This window comes from Haplochromis burtoni, unplaced genomic scaffold (assembly GCF_018398535.1).
Source record: "Haplochromis burtoni strain Fernald_Lab_line unplaced genomic scaffold, NCSU_Asbu1 Contig_37, whole genome shotgun sequence".
Classification (NCBI taxonomy): domain Eukaryota; kingdom Metazoa; phylum Chordata; class Actinopteri; order Cichliformes; family Cichlidae; genus Haplochromis; species Haplochromis burtoni.
The window spans coordinates 2819234-2841569 of NW_024582398.1; the positions used below are offsets into that span (position 1 = coordinate 2819234).

Genomic DNA, 22336 nt, shown 5'->3' on the forward strand with positions numbered 1-22336 from the left:
AGGTTTTTTCTCACACAAGCAGCAGCACTGTGGTGTTGAACTGCTGCACTTAAAGTGTACCCTGGTGTGCAAATAGCTGGGACACAAAAACACCCAAGTGTTTGTTTTGTAACCTTGTTAAAAGTGTGGAAAAAGCAAACACAGCTTGCAGGCAGTCGTGTCCATGTCAAGGCCCTGGGAGTTTAATCATCATCCTGTGCTGGATGACCAAGCCGCTTTATCTTTAAAAGGGTCTGTATCTGAGATTTCAGTAGAAGTATTAAGATGCTTTTTTTTTTTTGGTTTGCTTTTTTTTCCTCCAAGTCCCAAGTTAAGATTGCATCTTTAAAAAAGAAAAAGGAAAGAAAAGGAAGGGGGTTGCTGGTATCAACGATTAAAGCAGGAAATTGACTTTTTTCCTGCTTTTCCGCACTTCTCTCGAACATCCCTCCAGGTTTGATTCCAGCTCTGGTTCCAACTCAAGATCTAACATTGCTTTCATGTTTGACCCACTTCTACAAGACAGAGACAATGACAAAGAATTAGAGGGAGAAGGAAAATGATTTTAAAAAGGCACAAGTGTAAGAGAGCAAGAGCGCTAGAGAAGTGGAAGAGATTAAAAAAGAGAGGCAGAATATAAGTAACCACACACACACACACACACACACTGAGGGAAAATGACAAAGACAATAACATCGATGGAGAGGAAGACAGTAAAAGAAAGGGGACAAACAGAAGGCAAGCTGAAGGCGCCTGTGAAGGAGGGGAGTGGGTTAAGAGGGAGGAGAGAAGCTCTGCTTCTCCTAATAAAGCGAGTGTATGTGAAAGGAGGTGCTGAAAACAGACTGAGCTGAGAGCTGAGAGCTGTGCTACCACAGAGAGAGAGAGAGCGAGTGAGCGAGAGAGAGAGAGAGAGGGGGAAACAGAGTGTGTGGAAGACAGAGGGTTAGAGAGAAAGAGTGAGAGGAAGGGGGAGACAGAGAGGAAAGAGAGGGGCAAAGAATAGAAAGAGCATTGTGTGGCTGCTGAGAAAGAACCCATGTCTGCACAAAGAGGTAGGTGTACTGCTTTGACTGGTACACACACACAAATGCACGCACAAAAGTAGGAAATCCTTGCCAGTGTATCCAGCAGTAGGATGTTGCAGCAGTCTTTTCAATAGACGTTAAACGTCAAGTGAGTGCATGTTCTCTTCCAACTGTGTGACTTGTCTTACTACATGTAGCAGCTGTGTAGCAGTGCATGGAGGCAGGTCGATCACTTTTCCACAGCATGTGTTAGACCGTGCGTACAGACGGCATAACCAGATGTCTCATGTGCGTTCAACATATGTGAGTCAGTGGGATACTGATGGGCCATGTGTAGCTGATGACAAACACAGTGGCACACGTACACAGAGTTACTCCCATGATTAAGAAAGGTTAATCACAGTTTATCAGACAAAGTCCTTTTTTATTAGCCCTATTTTTTATCATATTAACTGAATCCAGCTAATCATATCTAATCAGTTTGACTGTTAAACTATTATGGGTATTTTGTACTGATAACTGCCTGATTATTCTATCACTGTGAAGGAGGGTAAGGGTACAGCTGAGTCAAAAGTAATCAATGAGTTTAGTTAAAGCTGTCTCTGAATTAGAGAACATTTTTCAGCTTATCTTCCGGTTTCTATTCTCCTTATTCTTTAGTCATTTAGAGATCATTTTCAATGATGTGAGCACTGCAAATTTAAAGAAGTACAACTACATTTGTGGTGGTGAGTTTTTCATTTTTAGTATTTGGGATAGCCTAGTCCTCTTTAAAAAAAAAAAAGTTACTATTGCAATAATTGAATTTTAAAATGTTTGAAAAATCCAGTTAAGTCAGTGTTGGTGTCAAATGCCTTCCACCTTCCTCAGATTCTCAGGAAATTGGTTCATGTACTGTCAGTGTTTCTGAATACTACAAATGAGTCACTTTTATATGCACTTAAAAATAAAAACAATCTGAAAAGCTTGATATTACTAGATGTAAGGAAGAAAATTAGTTTATTCCTAATTTGGACGACTTGTCTCTTCAAAGTCCTTACAGCGTACCAGGGTTAGTGTCGGGCTGCTTGTGCATCAGGAATGTGTAGTCATTACCACAAATGTGTACAAATGTCACATATGTGCATGTTTGGTGACACGTAGCTTATCTTAAAGTGTAAAGACAAAGCAACAGAGCAATCATGAAAACACCATTGTGTTACTGGTTACTCATTGGGTTGTTTTGGACTGAAACAGCAATAGTTATTTTTACTGCTTAAGTTCATGTTGGTCCAGTTGAGCTCGAGGTCAGCACCAGTCTGTCCTGCAAGGTCAGACTGGACTAAGCACTAAGGACAGATCACTTCCCCATGGCAAGCAGGGATGGTTCCTCACATTTCTCATCATATGATGTTGCCAGAGGTTCCCCTTTACAGGAAGCAGCTGTTTCACAATTCACAAGTCTAAAATATATTTATAGATATGCCAAGTAGGCGATGTTGCCTCCCCCTTAACATAAACAACAAATGAGGACAGAACATGTAGAAACAAAAATTCATAGAATAAGTCAAGGATGTTGTTTGGCAAGGCGTAGCTCACAGGCGTCGAACTCCAGGCCTCGAGGGCCGGTATCCTGCAGGTTTTAGATATGTCCTTGATCCAACACAGCTGATTTAAATGGCTAAATTACCTCCTCAACATGTCTTGAAGTTCTCCAGAAGCCTGGCAATGAACTAATCATTTCATTCGGGTGTGTTGACCCACGGTGATATCTAAAACCTGCAGGACACCGGCCCTCGAGGCCTGGAGTTCGACACCCCTGGCGTAGCTGCTTGTGATGCGCGTGAGAAACTCTTCGCCATGTGCCTGTCTGTGGGGAGGAGAGGCATTCCACTGAAATCAATTTAATTTTATTTATGTAGTGCAAATTCACAACAGTTGCCTCAAGGTGCTTTATTTTGTAAAGATCATGCAATAACAGAGAGAACCCCTTGGTGACAGTGGGAAGGAAGAAAGAAATCTCAGGGAAGGCAGCCATCTGTTGTAGCTGGTTGGGAGTGAGGGGAGAGAGAAGAAGACAGAGCGAGGACAAAAACAAACTATGGGAAAAAGAACCTGGATTTAATAATTACCACTGATTAAATACAGTAGTGGTGTATGACCAAACAGGGAGTGCAAATACACGAATTTGTAGTTGACAAGATCTCACTGGGCCAAATAACAGGCCTGGGCAAATTCCCACAGTGGTTTCAACCTTAACCTCCACTGACTGTAATGACTAATGCCTTAATAATGTGTCAACCTCATTACCACCTGCAAAAAGAGGACAACCTCCACCCAAACTGTGTTTTTAGAAGTGAAGAAGCCTCTTAAATGACAGCGGAAATATCTTCAAAAACGTAATTTTTTCCATTACCCCTACCTAGACGACTGAGAATCTATACAAGTTCTGTTTGCTCCTGTACAACATTAACATAATCCATTATTCTAAAAGTTTAATATTAAAAAACATTGTTTTCATCAGGTTGCACTTACAAGCAGCTCGGTACAATTTACTGGTACTGAACTGGTTTAAATGGTTTTAAATCCTTCCTCCACAACACCTGAAAACAAAACATTCCAGCTGTTCCACTGCAGATATCTAGTATCATGAACCTGTAGTAATCTTTAGTTTTAATTATTCCATCTGACAGTTAGTGTTTATATACACCTTCCTCATTTGATGACTTCCTTTTATGGCTGTTCTTTTTAAACTGACCAATCATGCTAATTCAAATTTTCAGACATTTTAAACTGGACGACTTTCCCACCACAGATCTATTTATTTATTTTTTGTTAAATAGAGGATACAAACACTTAGATTACTATGCTCTAAGGCATGTTCTGCTGAGTCTGTCTTTATGCAACACACACAGATGTACGTTCAGACAGTCTGCGTGTGTCCACATATGTTTATGAGTAATTAAAGCCAAACCACCAGAGCAGCACAACAATTTTAAGACCTGCCTCGAAGGCAGGTTGTTGTCTCGTCTTCCCGTCATTATAAAACCACATGAGCAAATCTCTAGCTGTGTCACCCATTGACTCATCACTAAATGTAAAGCAACAGCCCTCTCAGCATCTGCTGATGCAAAACAACCTCAATCATGTGCCTCTATCGTTCTTTCTCTTCCTCTCCATGTCTTTATGTCAGGCGTTTCATGAGTCCAAATTTTCCCATCAGCAGGGGTGGAGACTTTTTTTGTGTCACGCCATTCAGAAAACAAACAAACCTCAGTGCTCTTTAACATACTGACAGTAAAGAGGTATTTCAGTGCTTTTTTTTTTTTTTGCTTTTTTTGTGAATTTAAGTCAAATCTGTATCTGTTTTTTGTATGATGTTTAAATTCTTAAAGTCTTACACAAGTACATTTAGGACTACATAAAGTGCAGGGAGTGATCACTATGAGACAGAAAGATGAGTGTACGGATGGATTTGTGTTGTTAATGTTATTCTATGTGCCTCACTTACTGAACATTGTTTCTATAGATAAAAGCTCCACATGTTGTCTATGTGAACAGCACTCATGCATACTTTAGGCAGCAGGGGTTCCTGTAAATGTTATTTTAAACCCTGTTCTTTCAACTGCCTGCATCCTGAAAGGTAAAAGTTCAACCAAATTCAGGGCATGATAAAAAAAAAAAAAGGCTTTAATGTTAACAAAAAAAAAAAAAAATTCTGCATATCAACTAAATGATAGCAGATGCTATGCTTTTCCAGTGGCCCCTTGTGGCATCTTTTTCCCACCACTCTGTCATGACTTCGAGGTTCGAACAATCCACCTCAGCAATACAATTGTGCTTACAAGGGATCGGAAATGAAAACACTGGCGGCGTGTCTGTGGGAAATGCTTGCCAAATCTGTATGCTTGGGAACAGGAGACTGTGTGTGTGTGTGTGTGTATCTGGCAGACAGTTGTGTGTGGTGAGGGGAGTTTTGTTTGTTCACAGGAATGTTTGGAAATAATATTTGGTTTTAGACTAAGGATTAGACTATGCTTATATTTCTAATGATTCGAGAAGGCACAGTGCCATTAAAGTTCCTCACAACACAGAAAAGCAAACCTTATTCCGTATGTAAAAACCTGTTGATGTTGCAAGAGAATTCCTCTGATGTCATTTGCCAAATTTTCTGCTCAGGTAAACCCCCATTTTCTGTCTCAGCATGTTTCGGTATCCTTTTAGCCGACAGCTATATCATTCTTACGTGGTTACATATAAAGTCGCAGTCTTCCCCCACTTTAATCTCAAAGCAAATGAAAGGAGGACTTTGAGACAAATTGCTCCAAGCTGCTTCACACTCAGACTTGACAGTAACTTTAAGACAGGGTAAGGTTCAGTTCTGTCTGCCACCTTTATAACTCTTTGGTTACACGTCACTTCTAGACTTCGATATTGTACGATAATAAGTAGGAGTCTCTTGTAATTAACGGAGTGAGTCACTGATGCCAAGTTTTGTTCTTTTATTTATGTCACAGTCAGAATAGTTAAAGCAGTTGTTGGAGACTGCAGCAAAAGCACAGTTATTGTGACATTTGGAATGAAATTATGATCCATTTGCCTTTCAAGTGGTTGCTGTGAAAATGGGAACTGGGTCAGTCTGTCTGCTTATTATTTGCATACATTCAATAATCTGTCAACAGTATGTCTGAATTGGACCACTGTTACTTGGACAGAGGTTTGCTACAAGTTGACCTGTGCGATCGCCTTGTGATCGAAAGTGGTTACCCAGAGGTAAAAGACATTACACACTCAATCGGGAAGTCAGTCAGCTCTTACTGGTTACAAAATGCCAGAAAATTCAGAGAAATACCCAGGCAACCACCAATTTTTCCCATCACTGCAAGGAGGATGAGACCCTATATTTACTAGAGATGAACAAGATCCAATTCTAAAAATGTTTACTACATCAACATGTGGCTTCATTCTTGCACCTCTGCAGCTGCATGCCCTCAAGAAAAAGTTTGATTAAGTCCATATTTCTTCTGAAGCAAGTGAATAGCCTCAAATGATGTAGTTCAGACAGGAATGCTGAGTTAGTGGCATTATATAAGCTTTTGATGAGCTTAACTAATGTGGAAACTTCAGTATCGATGCTGCCTTTTTTTCCTTCTTCAGTGTGAAAATTTTAAGAAGGGTTCTGCCATATCATCTACAATAATACAGGTCAAAACTTTCATATGATATAAAAGTGTCATATCCTTTCTAGCATACACAAACAAGACAAGGCCCAACATGTCCAACAGTGAGAACCGTGTCATGGAGCAATTTTGGGAACCCGTGGCAAAGCACACTGCTTTAAATACGCAGAAAAATGAAAACCAAAATGAACTACCCCCGATAAAGGTGGAAATAAATTTGTTTCATGATTTAAGGCAAAACACGCGCCATCAAGGCTACAAAGGCGGAGATACTAGCAGTTGATGATTCCACTGAAAACTGCTGGAGTTCCCACTAACTTCAAATGAGAGGAAGCACAATGGTGAATGGAAAGCATCTGGTGGCAACATCCCAGGTAGAAAATGTTTTTTCAATTTCAGTTTTATTACGAGAGAATATAGTGCAGGTTCTCTAAAGAGGAACAAAGATATGTTACTTTATTTATTTTTAAACTAAGACATTCAGCAGTTATGCTATACATTTACTTACAATTTTAAAGGAAAACTCTAGGCTATTTTTGTACTTATGTCTGACTTATGCTGTGTTACTAGATATTTTCCCATAAATAAAATGCAAAGATGTCTGTTGCAGCTCTGCATCAGTCAACATCTTGAATTTCATGTGCATATGCTTGCACACACGTAAGTAAATAAAAGAAAAAAAATTCTGGGGCTATTTTAGCAGTCCTACAAAAAACACACACACACGAAAAACAAAAACAGTAAGCTGTTCTCTGATAGGTAATTTATTAAAGAGTGTCTGGTGACCAAAATGGGCAAAACTGTATAATGTTTAGGATTCAAATGTAAGTAGTTTATTTAAACCAAATGGCCAGACGTGGTTTGCAGGCCATAAAATGCTATGAACCGCTGTATACATTGCTGTGTCGCTATTATTTCACTATAACCAGTGTTGGGAAAGTTACTTTTACTACAGATTACAGAATACATGTCCCAAAATGTAGTTTGTAATGTATTCTGTTAAGTTACTCAATGTTAGTAACATATTCTGAATACTTTGGATTACTTAATATATTGTCATGCTTTTTACAACTACATGAATGTAGCAATCACATCCTGCAAATGTTTGTTTTTCTCCACCAATTGGCTGTTAAGCCCAAATCTCCCTGAATAGACAATATATTTACTGTAGAGGATCATCCTAATGGGTCCATTGTGTAACTGACGCCACCAATGCTTACATTAGAGCCTCTTATTGCGTGTTTTGTTTGGGTTTCTGGCAATGCATTTAATTACCAAAATTAGGGAGGGGATAGCCTAACATATGAAACAGGAAATGACTGCCTTGTAATCCATTTATTTCAACAAAATAACTATATTCTAATTATAACTTCATCACATCATTTAAATGGTAATTGTAATGAAATAAAGTTACTCATATTTTGCATTTTAAATACGTATATATGCCGTTATTCCCCAACACTGACCATAACACTGTTGTTGGTGGGACCTTGTAGCAACAGATAAACATTTTATTGTTTCATATTAAAAATAGTCACCTACATCTAATTCAAAATGAATGCTGAATATTCTGAAGTTTTTTCCTGGATTATCCTCACACTGATCAAGGAAGACTCCTTGGGATACAAAGGAATGTCTGATTCCCTAGTTCTCACTTGATTCATTGGCTCATTAAACATTTTCCTTATTAGTTTATGGTTACGACCACTAGCCATAACTCTTCTTTACTACAGGATGTTATACATTTTGTAAATCATGGTCCCCCGTTAGTGTCAAACAGACAATAAAGCTTGGTTTGCTTTATGGGATGACTTTTGATAGACAAGTCCCTAACATATGAGCTAGCAGTGTCCTCAGTTTCTGATTCAGATCTACCCTTTGTTAATCACAAACTCACAAACTTCCTTTAAAGCAAGAGTTCAAAACTAAATTGAGATGTATATATTAAAATAGTGTAATTATGTGGAACTTTTTTAAAAGTACAGGCTTAAAAAATTTCTTGCTCTTCCGACTCCTACCATGTAGCCATTGTTAGAGAGGAAATATCCATCAAGCTGTATTAAAAGCTGTAGGAAATAGGCTTTAAAACAATACTTATGCATTCATCTGTACACTTCCACTTCTCCAAATTCAGGCTCCTAGAGCCTATACCAGCTGACCTTTCGTCAGTCTGTTGCGGTAATGTGTTATCACTGTTTTAACATAATGTACTTTTACAAGTCTACAGCTACTGTCATGTGCTGGGTTGTACTATGTACAGAGCTGAGAGTGAAAATACAAGGAACTTGCAAGCTTTGAAATATCTCCATTTGGACATTTATTTTTCAAGCATCTAAGTTGCTTATTTTAATTTAGTGGGCGTTTAATTTGTTTTATTGTTACCATTATTCCAGAGCAAGGATGCTTCAAGTTTTGACAATCAAGCGATGATTTAGGGAGCCAGCATATTTGGGAGACCCACAGGACAAATGTATTTTTATACTCTGTTACAGTATTTAAGTAACTCTAAAAGTTGGATTTCTTAAAATCACCTGTGTCAAATGTTAGAAATGGATAGTCTGCTTCAATGGGTGTACAGGCAATGCTTTTAAACGCCATTTCTTGGAAGTGATGTTGAACCAATTGCAGGATATTTATTACAGGAGTGTGTACGTAATGTATTATTGTGGGAAGGCTTGAATTATACAGCTCTCTGAAGTTAGGAAGGTTGGCAATCATTCTCTAGTGTATGTTTGATTATGTATGTGCATGTGTGTTGCAAGAGAGGAAAACAAATGACAGAAACCATCTGTGAATGGATCAACAAATCTGCAGGCAGGTCATGTTCAGGGACACACACACACACACACACACACACACACACACACACACACACACACACACAAACTTTTCAACAACCTCCATTCTTCTACACACACCCCACACGTAGACACACACACACACACACACACAGCCTTACAGAAAAGAAGGGAATTCCGATCCGTCACTGAGATGACATCACAGTCTCCAATAATAAGAAACAGTCGAACAAGGGAGTCCCCACTTCCCTCCTCCCTCATACACATCCCACAGAATGAACAGAGGGTAGAAAGAGTAGTGCTGGGCAGAGTGACTCTCATTAGCTCCCAGAGAGAGAGTCCCTTTTAAGGGATTCACATGCACACACGGGAACGCGCCGACATACGCACAAACACGCTTTAGTTGCATCTCCATAGCGACCAGCTCTGCTGTCCCAGCTTGGGGAGGAAACTGAGTGCTTTAAAGCTGCTACAACGCAAACACACACACACGCACACACATACAGCTCTGTTCTAATCCGTGTCCGGCCACGACGGAAAAACCTCTCCTCATCTTATCACCAGGCTACCTTCCTCTGTCACTTCTCTCCTCTCCCCGTCCAGCCCATATTTTCTTTTCCTTCAACTTCCACCCTCTCTCCCTCTCTCACATACCCTCCCCCTCTCTTTTTTCTCCCTTTCACTATCTGTCTCTATCCCTTTCCCGTCTGAAGTACACAACAGAGGTAAGTGCTCTCGCTCGCTGTGCGCCTCTGGGTTTAATGTGCTTTAACTTTCAGTCTTTCAGTGCGTTTTCTCACAGTAGACTGAGGTGAGCTTAACTATCGGTGCTGCAGGTACTGTTGGTGAAGTAGGCAGAAAAACTGTTTTGTCTTGTACTCTGCCGGTAGGTCAGTTTCTGCTTTGCCAGCTGTCGTGCGCGCCTCGACAGTATCTGTCAGTTCGTTTGCCCTGGCAATAATCAAACAACCATGCGTGTGCTTGTATATGTGGGCTTGCTTTCATACTGGTATCTTATTCATCGATTTTCCATCACAGTAGCTTTGTGACTACAGACAGCCTTTTATACCCTTTTTTTGTCTGTTTTTGAAACTGTGCACTTAAAAGTGCATATTATCTGCTATAGCATCTTGACTTTATCCCATTAGAGCAATTGTGATAGCTCTACACTTCAGAGTACTTCAAGAGGAATGAGAACCCAAAAAGTAATATTTGATATCAAAATAATAACTAGCACATGTTGAAATCTTTAATTACTGTTTTCATACACTCTTGTGGGACTATAGCTATTGAATTAATAGGTCTGCCTTTCTTTGGTAGAGTTGTCTTTTTGATTATATCCAATTGTCCTTCTGTTGTATAAACAGTTCAAGTATTTCCACAATAATAGTTCTCTTTAAGTGCTTTTCATAGTGGATATCTGATCTTTCAGCCCATGTTAAATACACCAGTGAGATACCCTCTCTAATGTGCTGTGGCTGAAATAACAACTCCCCCTAAAATCAATGAACAGTCTGGCAACAATTTACACACCCCAAATCAGAAAGCCCTTGGTTACAAAACACAACAAAACAATTAAACACTCTTTCCAACACAGTTTCTCTCCAACATCCAAGCACACACATTCTGTGACATATGCCACATCTGGAACCAAGAGTGGCTAAACACATACCTATTTAACAGTGTGTCTCCATCTTCCCCTTTTTACCCTCTCGCCTCTCCTCTCCTTCCTGTCTCTGTCTGTCTCTCCACCCACGCTCTCAGAGATGAAAGAGAAGAACCCCTGGCCTACGCCTGTGACCATCATCATCATTGTGATTGGTGTCATAGCGATTGTTGCCCTGGTGACGGTGGCGGTTTTGCAGAACAAACCTGTCCCCCAAAAGTACAAGGTAAAGTACTCAAATGTTGTGACCTGTTCCCTGTGTGGGAGTCAGATGTGTTACACAGGAATCTCAAGCCAAAGTCCACAAACCAAATAAGGCATCTTGTCAGTATATGACCTCAGCTTGTACAACCGGCTTTACAAATCCACCACCAAATATGGCCAGCGGATATCAACAATAACATTAAATCATCTCTTTAGTTACAGTTGCAGATCCAGGTTTGAGTCTCACAGCTGAAAGCATGGTCTAGTTTTTATAAAGTACTGTACTCCTAATTCACATGGATTGGTGCCACAGTTTTGGCAACATGTAGTTTATAAAATCATTACCCTGATGTTAAATGTTTGCATCTAATTAATTAACTAGAATTTGTTATTTTTCTGCTCCTCCTCCAGTATGGGATTGTGCTGGACGCTGGATCTTCCCACACAGCTCTTTATATTTATCAGTGGCCAGCAGAGAAGGATAACAACACTGGCAGAGTTGAACAGACACACTCCTGCAAAGTCAAAGGTACAGTATATGTTGCACAAATACTCTCATATGACAGTGCAAACTTACATATATACATTAATATGTAGGAAATTGCATATGAATCTGCATATTTACTGATATAGCTATTAGTGTTTGTGTATGTGCGTGTGTAAATTTGGTCATAAATGATACATTCCTGTTTAACAATGATTCCTTCTAAAAAGCTACAATTAAGTATAATTGTATTATACTATTTTCCTTAAGTCCAAGGTGATTCATTTTCTCTTCATTCAGTTTGAAATCTTATGCTCTTTTAAAGAGAACTGCAGGGCGTCTGAAGCCAAAGACTGAGCAAAATTTACATCTAGAGACTTTGTGGATTAGCATAGCCACTTACTAATTATTCATTAGCATTATTGAGTACACATCTGATGGTTCATTAAAAAGCCTCCACATTAAATTTCATATTAAATGACAAATGGCACTGGGCAACACCTTACCGAGTCAGCCATTGTTTCAAATGTTGTGTTAAGTCTATAAATGGATTTTGTTCAACTTCCCAGGACCACTATAGAAAAAAAAATGACAACAGATAACACACTAATCAATTCAGACACTGCCTGAAAATGAGAAGCTGGAGTGTAGGTGGGTTGCAAAGTGGCTTGGAGATACACACCAATTGTAGGCAGATTAAGCAACCTGAATGGCACACCGTTTATGATTTATGATTTATCACATACAGTGGCTTGCAAAAGCATTCGGCCCCCTTGAACTTTCCCACATTTTGTCACAAATAAATAACTGCAAAGTGGGGTGTGCGTAATTATTCAGCCCCCTGAGTCAATACTTTGTAAAACCACCTTTTGCTGCAATTACAGCTGCCAGTCTTTTAGGCTATGTCTCTACCAGCTTTGCACATCTAGAGACTGAAATCCTTGCCCATTCTTCTTTGCAAAACAGCTCCAGCTCAGTCAGATTAGATGGACAGCGTTTGTGAACAGCAGTTTTCAGATCTTGCCACAGATTCTCGATTGGATTTAGATCTGGACTTTGACTGGGCCATTCTAACACACGGATATGTTTTGTTTTAAATCATTCCATTGTTGCCCTGGCTTTATGTTTAGGGTCGTTGTCCTGCTGGAAGGTGAAGCTCCGCCCCAGTCTCAAGTCTTTTGCAGACTCCAAGAGGTTTTCTTCCAAGATTGCCTTGTATTTGGCTCCATCCATCTTCCCATCAACTCTGACCATCTTCCCTGTCCCTGCTGAAGAGAAGCACCCCCAGAGCATGATGCTGCCACCACCATATTTGACAGTGGGGATGGGTGTTCAGAGTGATGTGCAGTGTTAGTGCATTTTGGCCAAAAAGTTCCATTTTGGTCTCATCTGACCAGAGCACCTTCTTCCACATGTTTGCTGTGTCCCTCACATGGCTTGTGGCAAACTGCAAACGGGACTTCTTATGGTTTTCTGTTAACAATGGCTTTCTTCTTGCCACTCTTCCGTAAAGGCCAACTTTGTGCAGTGCACGACTAATAGTTGTCCTATGGACAGATTCCCCCACCTGAGCTGTAGATCTCTGCAGCTCGTCCAGAGTCACCATGGGCCTCTTGGCTGCAATTTCGATCAGCGCTCTCCTTGTTGAGCCTTTAGGTGGACGGCCTTGTCTTGGTAGGTTTACAGTTATCCCATACTCCTTCCATTTCTGAATGATTGCTTGAACAGTGCCCCGTGGGATGTTCAAGGCTTGGGAAATCTTTTTGTAGCCTAAGCCTGCTTTAAATTTCTCAATAACTTTATCCCTGACCTGTCTGGTGTGTTCTTTTGGACTTCATGGTGTTGTTGCTCCCAATATTCTCTTAGACAACCTCTGAGGCCATCACAGAGCTGCTGTATTTGTACTGACATTAGATTACACACAGGTGCACTCTATTTAGTCATTAGCGCTCATCAGGCAATGTCTATGGGCAACTGACTGCACTCAGACCAAAGGGGGCTGAATAATTACGCACACCCCACTTTGCAGTTATTTATTTGTAAAAAATGTTTGGAATCATGTATGATTTTCGTTCCACTTCTCACGTTTACACCACTTTGTATTGGTCTTTCACGTGGAATTCCAATAAAATTGATTCATGTTTGTTGCTGTAATGTGACAAAATGTGGGAAAGTTCAAGGGGGCCGAATACTTTTGCAAGCCACTGTAGCTGTGTAGGAGGGTATTAGTTGAAGTGGGTTGGCATGAAGATCAGTTGAACTTAACTTTGGTGCCTGTCTGAACTAATGCTATGCCTGTTTTGTGAAAGCTTAAAATAGCAAGTTATGCTAGAGCAAAAGAATATACTACTATACACAGAGCTAGATGTGTTTTTGGCTTAATGTTTTGTTGTATGTTGATAATATTGTGGTAGCTATGTATTCAGTAAGCCAATTAATCATTTTAACAGAATAAAAACAATTACACATGTATTCCTAATCCCTTCACATCCGATTAGTAACTGTACTCTCTGTTTTCTGAAAAATCTTTATCTGTGTTTTTGTTTTGGTTCCAGAGAATCTAGACGTGGTTATTTTGTAAAAGCAATGACAGACAAATGAAAACAATAGCTTATTACTAACACAATCTCATGGTGATGACAAGACTGTAGGAATTCAATGCACAGGCAAAAAAGGCATGTCTGGCACCTGCAAAACTGCAGAATGGCATTTTTGTTTTTATGTGGACTAAACAAAGGAGCTATTGTATGTTTATTGGTAAGCCTTAAAAGTGCATTTAGAGACAGCCAAACTGGGTGTTTCCCTACAGCTTCCCGACTTTAAGTCAAATATAGATACTGTATCGTACCAAATAAGCACAGAATAATTAAAAATATATAATTTAATTAAACTGTTGTCATTTACAAAAAAGTCATTTATTACCAATAACACTATTAATTACATATATGATATACATGTAAATACCCATAACTGTGTTATATTTTGAACTGAAACTAGTAAGGCACTCCTGGCTGCATCTTTGCCTAGTATTAGGCAATTTATTCTATAAGTTCATTTAACCTTAATAACATCTTTACCTGGGCCGTCCCCTTCTGAAATACAGAACAGTTCCTGAAATTTTATAGATGAGTGAATTTTTAAGAAGGGTCGCTGTAAAGACAAGGCTGTCACTGTGCTTTATTGTTACTAAATTTCTGCCCAGTAACCCTCCTGACTTTTTGTTTTAACAGGTAAAGGTATTTCCAGCTATGCGTCTGAACCATGGAAAGCAGGAGAGTCTCTGAAAGAGTGCATGGGGGAGGCTGAGGAGACTGTCCCCAAAGAAAGAGCTCACGAGACCCCACTCTATCTGGGAGCCACAGCAGGAATGAGGCTGCTGGAGTATGTTGCACAAGCTTAGACATTTTCATGATAAAACCTAGAAAAGAATGTTTTTTAAAAACACCCACAGTGAACAGCTTTTCATGCTGACACTGTTTAGCTTATCTCCTGTCTAAAACTGTGTTTGCATTGGCAGTGCAAATAGTGCTATTTTTTTGTAACCGTTCGTATTTGCACATTTATCTCCACAAGAACTGCCAGGACAGTGAATAGGTTACTGTCAAAGCCATTATGCACAATACAATGTATATATTATTTATGGGCTGCTGTATTGATCTGACTTGTGGACGTGACTCACACATACATTTGTGCCATGTGTGCCTGCAGTATTGTGAATAGCTCAGCATCAAAGAACGTATTTCAGGCTGTGGAGAACGCCTTGCGGAACTCCCCCTTCTCCTATCAGGGAGCAAGAATCCTCAGTGGGCAGGAAGAGGGTGCCTTCGGGTGGGTCACAGTCAACTACTTGGATGATCGTCTCAAACAGGTCAGTTTGTGCACATCAACATACAGGTCCGTGCACATTTGTCCACACTGAGACGTACTTTGTGTGTGCCAGTACTCCTGGTTCTGCACTGACCGAGTGTTATTTTACCTCTTCTGCAGGGCTTGAAAACAACAGGCGCTCTTGACCTTGGCGGGGCGTCTACTCAAATTAGCTTTATATCCAATGATTTTGACGGCTCAGAGTCACCCATCAACTCTGTCAACTTCCGACTTTATGGAAATGATTATAACCTGTATACTCACAGCTTCCTGTGCTACGGAAAAGACCAAGCGTTAAAAATGGTGGTGGCAAATCACACTCAGGTAAACTTCTGACCTTGGTTCCTGTGTTTTGTGAATGAACTGTTCAAACTAATCAAATATGGGATCTTATCTTAGAGAGCCATAATGTTCTTAAATGTGCAAAAGTACTTAGGCTTCATTGTTCTCCATCTGTTGCACCTCACTATCTCACTCTCTCTCCCAGTCAGGTGCAACAACAGTATTGGATCCTTGTTTCCACTCAGGCTACAATGAGACAAAGAACTACTCCGTCCTTTATGACAGCCCCTGTGTGTCAGGCAGGAAACCTCAGGAAGTTCCAGAAAAATTTGATCACATTGGGAAAGGAAACTTCCAAGAATGCCAAGAAGTTGTCAAAAGTGTATTTAACTTTACTTCCTGCAAATACAGCCGATGCTCTTTCAATGGGGTCTTCCAGCCTCTTTTGCAGGGGCCATTCGGGGTAAGTGAGTGTTTCTCCATGTGTAGATTTAACCTGGTTTATAAACAGTCATCCAAGTATATCTGGTGACTCATTTTAGCATTTAGCATTCATGCATTTATTCATTCATTTTTTGCCACATCTGTGAGAATGACCCCATTCAAGTTTAATTTACTGCCCGACTATCCTCACTTTTATTGACCCAAAAGGAGCGACTGAGAACATAAACTCATCAAGAGAGTGTTTATTTAAGTCAAGACAGAAAGAATCCTACGGTGCCTAAAGTCTATTGCCTTCAGACAGAATAGAGCTTTAGGGCACTTTTTCATTTGCTTAATTTTTCGGTCCAAGAAGCTATGTCCATCTTTTATACTGCTCATGTCTGCTCTGAAGATCCCCTGTGAGCTCTAACCACTCTAACCACAACTCGCAGATTACAAGGCTGCACAACAAAACAGACTACTATCAGCAGATGCAGGCTATGATCATGGGGTTGGAGTTCATCCATAGCATGAGACTTGTTCGTGAACAGCCACATGTATGCACACAAGTGCACACATTTTGGGCACTCATTTTGCATCCAATATGGAAGAAATTTCATACAAAAATAATGCAGTTATATCATGTGGACTATCTATAACTGTACATGGCTTCCTAATTTGCTTTTATTCACTGTGTGTGCAAATTTTATAGAAAACAAAACAGAAGACCAGTAAGAAAACAAATGGAAATATTTCAGTAATGTTATAAAGCCTGAATGAAAATTAATCAGAAAAATTATGACCTGAATACACCCAACAGATGCTGATTCGAAGTTCCCTCTTTATGCTGTTTTCTACCCCACCCCTTGAGCAACCCCATCTGATTCCGATTCTGTGAGAAGTGTGCACTCTCTGTATCACAAAGTAGAGGATCAACTGGAATTATTGAGTCAGAATCTATCTGTGGGAAGCACAAAGCACTCGTGCCGTTTGGGCGTGCACAGGGGTTACAGAACATACAGTATAATCAATTCTGCAATCCTCGAAGTACCAGTTTATTGAGTTACTTCTGTTTTTAACATGACTGACATTAATTGTGAAACGCCTCAGCAAAAAGCGCTTGTGTTTCCTCATCTTCCTGATCTGAATAAGAAAATAAACTTATGTAACATTAACTGATACAATAAGCAGTCTGAAGAGACAGTATACTTAGGTTGTAGTGATAGAATAGAAAACGTGCATGTTTCCCTTCTAAAACCCCCCCGAAAAAATAAACTAAATCATTGCAGTACTACTGAATATTGTATCTACCACAGACTATTTCTTTTAATTAGCAAAGACTAATTTGACGGTTGTTGCCACCTTAATCACACAGCTAGCCATATTTCTTATAGTATAACTGCAACAGACCCCACGTTGGACCCCAGCAACATGGTTAAGATGCCCAGACAGTGCAGTACATGTGGTAAACCTGCCATGTTGAAACCTGGCACACAGCTATTGGCTACAGCCACCGGTGTTAGGATCCACCTCTCAGTAATAAGCCACACCCCCAACAATCAAAACAACAAAATTTTAATTTATTTTAAAAAAAAATCATCCCCTTGCAGTTGTAATGAAGGGGGTAATTAGCCGATACCTTATTCTAAAATATTTAGGGGGAAAACGTTTTAGTGGTTTAAGTGGCAATTGTTATGATTATGATATAATGATTTCAATAAATGTCCGATAAATTTCCGTAGTATTTATAGATTGATTACTTCACTTTCTAGAGATATCCTGATTTCCTCCTGTCTCATCGCTTTCTCTTTTCATCTTTCATTTTAGGCGTTCTCTGCTTACTACTTTGTGATGAACTTCCTCAATTTGACGGATACATCCATGCCCCTTGAAACTGTGAAGGAAAAGCTAAGCCAGTACTGTGCTACCTCTTGGGATAAGGTCAGAGAAAATGTATACATTGGTTATATACATAAAAAATGTTCTGTCATAGTCACCCCCTTCTGTGTCTTATCTATGTCCTTCAGCCTGCCTGTAATGTACACTGATTGCATCCTTGCGTTTGAACTTCCTGCACAGATAAAGATTCAGCATCCTACAGTAAACGTAAAGTATCTGGCCGAGTACTGCTTCTCGGGCACCTACATCCTCACCCTGTTGACAGAAGGATATGATTTCACTGCAGTGACTTACTCAAACATAAAATTCATCAAGAAGGTCAGTAGATCACTGTCCAGCTTTTTCCTGTCTCTTAAAGAGAGACATCCACACCTGATAGGTCATACTGACCTGACCTCTTACTTGTGTGTGTGAGTGCATATATAAACAAATACCTACTGTAACATCCATCTTTCTGGACACATTTAAGTCTCTGTTGGAAAGTGACAGGTGTGGAAAAACCTCAACTGTGTGGTTTAAAAATTTTTGGATTACATTTAACTTGGACTAACTGTAATCCTCTCTGCCAGTTTGGGCATTCAGCTGTCCTTTGGGAGGCCAGCTTTAACAAGCATTGGTATAAATACCGGGCACAAGTTTTATGCAAAGAGCTAACTAAACTCTGAGTTACTTAAGAATTTCATAGCACCCTTATCAGACAACACTAATCTATTCCAGCTACATCTAATATGCTTGCAGTTTGCAGAAACAAAAAGCTCTGCTGTTCAAACAAGAAAGTAAAAAGCAAAGCACAGAGGACATAAAACCCCTCAAAACAACAGAACCACTCTCTACCACCACCTTAAAAGTGATTCAAAAAGTAGGTAGCAACAGCCCGTGAATTATACAGCAGCAAAGCTCTTCTCATCTGAGGTAAAGCGCAAAGTCAGCCTTCAGTTTAGGTTTCAGATTAAAACGAGACTCTCGGTTATCTCCTCACAGAACACACAAGGGAAATAGACTACGCAGAATATTGCACGTAACCTAATCAAGCAGCCAGAAAATAGATTGCAATTCCTTTTTTATATGAAACACGGCAAAGATTTTACACTTCAGAGGAATATTCAGCAACCACCTCCTCAGCCAGCTGCACACACACACATGCTGTCATCAAGAAAGCCATACAAACAATGATCAGGATCAGGGATCAGGATTTCACACCATGTTAAAAGATGCTGTAATATAGTATACAATCTAGAGGACTAAACTTTGCATTAATTCACACCTACTTCTTCTACCGCGCAGTGCTGTGAAAAAGCAGGCAGTAAACAACAACTTCTTGTTTTTGTTTTTTTGCATATTTGTCACAGTTAGGAAATGCTTGATTACAGTTTTTGCTGCAAAGGGCAGCAAAACCAGTTCTTACAGCAGGTTTAAGGGGCAATTACTTTTTTGGGGGGGTTGCAAGGATAGGTTTAGATGGCTTTTTTTCCATAAATAAATGAAATCATGATTTAAAAACTCATCGTGTATTTAGTCAGGTATGTTGCAAATGGGTGTAGATCTAGATGTAAGCCACTCACCCTCCTTCTCTCACAGCCAAGTTGGCAAGATTCTAACATTATCAGTGGTTACATCCTCTGAGTAAAATGGTAAATGGCCTGTATTTGTATAGTGCTTTACTAGTCCCTAAGGCGCTTTACACATTCAGTCATCCACCCATTCACACACACCAGTGTGTATGTGAATGGGTGGGGCGCACTGACAGAGGCAAGGCTGCCGGACACTGGTTTAAGTGGCAATTGTTATGATTATGATATAATGATTTCAATAAATGTCCGATAAATTTCCGTAGTAGGAACTCTGACCACCACCAGTAGGCAACGGGTGAAGTGTCTTGCCCAAGGACACAACGACCGAGACTGTCCGAGCCAGGGCTCGAACCAGCAACCTTCCGATTACAAGACTAACTCCCAACTCTTGAGCCAAAATCGCCCCTTTAAAAGTTAAATTATATTACACACAAGAATGCTTAACTCTTTCCAAGAAGCCTTGATTAGAAAAAAGTAGTGAGCAGATAAGGAATTCATTGCTCTGTTCTAGTGACTTAAAATGCAGTGATAAAAGGGACATAAATCACACCATAACAAGAAAAACTCAAACCAGTTCAACCTACATGCAATACAACAGGATTAGTTTGGGTGTTACTTCGTATTACTCCAGAAAGACTAGGTGGCAAAAAACAAAAAAACAAGAAAGCAGCCAGTCTGCTTCCTTGTTGTAAACTCTGACAATTATTACTCTGCTATAATTATACACAGACATGCACACAAATTGGATTCTGTGTAATCAAATATCATAATCATTTATTTAAAAAAATGAATAAATAACACGGCTGAGTACTTGAAAAACAAAGGATTAACATCAAACGCTGATTCACAATAATGCTGATTGGAACTGCTGGTGTTCTTTGAACCCCTCAATGTGGGGCCTATTACAGGTACTGGATGATACTGTAGCTAGATGGGGGACCCCGTTAGCGAAGGGTAGACCAGCAGCTGTTTCAGACTGTGCAGTCACAGTTCTAATTAACATCTCGTGTAAGAATTTCAATGTTTACTTTTTGAATTTATTTTTTACAATTAGCAAGCATATGCTGTGCGAGTGAAATTACCCATAATACCCTAAGGAAGGCATTTCACTATAAGCCGCTACATCAGGTTAACCTCACTATACTGACTGGTGACAAATTAAAGGAAAAACCTGAACTCTTGATCCCTACTTGTGTGGGTTGAACACTTAAAGGAGAGTTTGGACTGGCACATTAATCAGTGCTTTGGCATACTGAAGATCTTCTAGTAGTAGCAAGGCTTTTTAAGACAACTGAATTTAAACGCTTTTTATTTGAATTTGTCAACAGTTTATGTTTATGGCGATCGCTTCCCTTCTTCTTTGTTTCCAGATAAAAGGCAGTGATGCAGGCTGGACTCTGGGTTACATGTTGAATCTCACCAACATGATCCCAGCTGAGGCTCCTGACTCACCCCCTCTCCCCCACGCTGGCTACGTCTCCATAGTAACCATCATGACAATACTACTCATTGGCCTCCTCTTACTTCTCGCCCTCCGCATATTCTGGCCCCGTTGCTCCAAGAAAACACAAATTGTATAAACACTCTGAAGCGTATGTATGCATGTACAGTTATGTGCAAAAATCTCGAGTCACTCCTCATCTATTTATATTTTCCTTTCAAGGAGCCACATGTACTTGTAGTCTAAGCAGCGAGAGGTGAACCGTCTTCAAGAAACTTAAAGGAGTCCAGGCTCTTGTCTTTCCAAGTTCCATAGACAACCATAACCTTGATGACTGAGAAGCTACACAAACTATTATTTTTAACCTCTCTTGAGCAATAGTTCTCTAGACTTCCTGAAGGTCTTTCACAATTCTTCTTCAGACATTGGCTGCTTTTTCACTTATTTTCAGTTCAGTCTTTGTACCTCGCCATTTAAGAGGATTTTTTTTCTTAAGCCACTTAACGCTGACCTATGAGTCATTCAAGTATAAAAGAAGACACCTAGCTCAAGGGATGAACTAGTGTTCTGTCAGCACAAAACAGACAACTTAGCAATGAACTCATTTTAATTAGTATCTTTAAGCACTCTGTTATTAACAGCTGTTGCAAAAATGTATCATGTGTTCACATTTCTTTCATTGAATTCGTGAAAAATGCCAACGATAACACAGTTTAACAGACACAAAATTTATTTTTCACCAACAAAGAGCTATTATTTTTAAAACTTAATATCTCAGCATCATGTGCAATGTGTCCTTAAATAAATTGAGGAAACTGGACAAGGAAGAACTGGCAGGCCTGAAAAACTATCTACAGGAGATGAAAGGTATCTTTAAGTGATTTCCTTAATTAAGCAATAGGAAAGAATCCAGCAAAGACTTGACAGATAATTGGAGAAATGCATCTGGCTCTGATTCTGTCAGAATTTTATCCACCATGCAACATCGTCTGGAACAAACTTTTAGCGTGATAATGATCCAAAACATACTGCTTACAGTAAAAGCATACCTGGATGGAAAAATACACAATGGAACACTATCAGTCATGGATTCACCTCCCCAGAGCCCAGATTTCAACATTACTGAAGCAGTGTGAGATCATCTTGTAAGAGAACAGGACAAAAGGCAGCCAACATCCAAAGAAGAGCTTTGAATGTCCTTCAAGAAGTTTTGACAACTACTTTCTACTCAAAAATTACAAGAAATCTTGCCCAAGAGAGAAAAGGCTGTGTTAAAGAATAAAAGTAGTTCAACCTTCTGATTTGTTGCATTTGTAAAAACCGTTTTTTTGCTTGTGTTTTATTGTGTTTCCATGTATATTTGTATGTTTCATTAAATCACTACCCCATCCCCCATTTTCCAAGCAAGAAATAAAGACATGAAGGGTGGCTTAAGACTTTTGCACTGCACTGTGAGTATGTGTGAGTGGCAAATGAGATAGAGGACATTTGCAAATGTTTGTGTTTGTGTTGACTGTTTTACTAGGTAGTGGGGA

The 22336-nt window shown here is 39.7% G+C and overlaps 1 protein-coding gene across 3 annotated transcripts; it reads left to right on the forward strand.

The window, feature by feature from the left end:
* The first annotated feature begins 822 nt into the window (after window positions 1-822).
* On the forward strand, window positions 823-22235 carry entpd1 (ectonucleoside triphosphate diphosphohydrolase 1). 3 transcript variants are annotated; one of them, XM_005919487.2, is made up of 11 exons: window positions 823-1034; window positions 6401-6540; window positions 10729-10856; window positions 11246-11363; window positions 14549-14699; window positions 15027-15186; window positions 15306-15509; window positions 15673-15930; window positions 17718-17831; window positions 17970-18107; window positions 20731-22235. In XM_005919487.2, the coding sequence occupies exons 3-11, from the start codon at window positions 10731-10733 to the stop codon at window positions 20938-20940; spliced, it is 1479 nt and encodes a 492-aa protein (XP_005919549.1). In that variant the 5' UTR covers window positions 823-1034; window positions 6401-6540; window positions 10729-10730; the 3' UTR covers window positions 20941-22235. The 3 variants fall into 3 exon arrangements, with proteins under 3 accessions (XP_005919549.1, XP_005919547.1, XP_005919548.1); XM_005919485.2 differs by lacking the exon at window positions 6401-6540; XM_005919486.3 differs by lacking the exons at window positions 823-1034; window positions 6401-6540 and adding an exon at window positions 9118-9689.
* The last annotated feature ends 101 nt before the right edge of the window (window positions 22236-22336 follow it).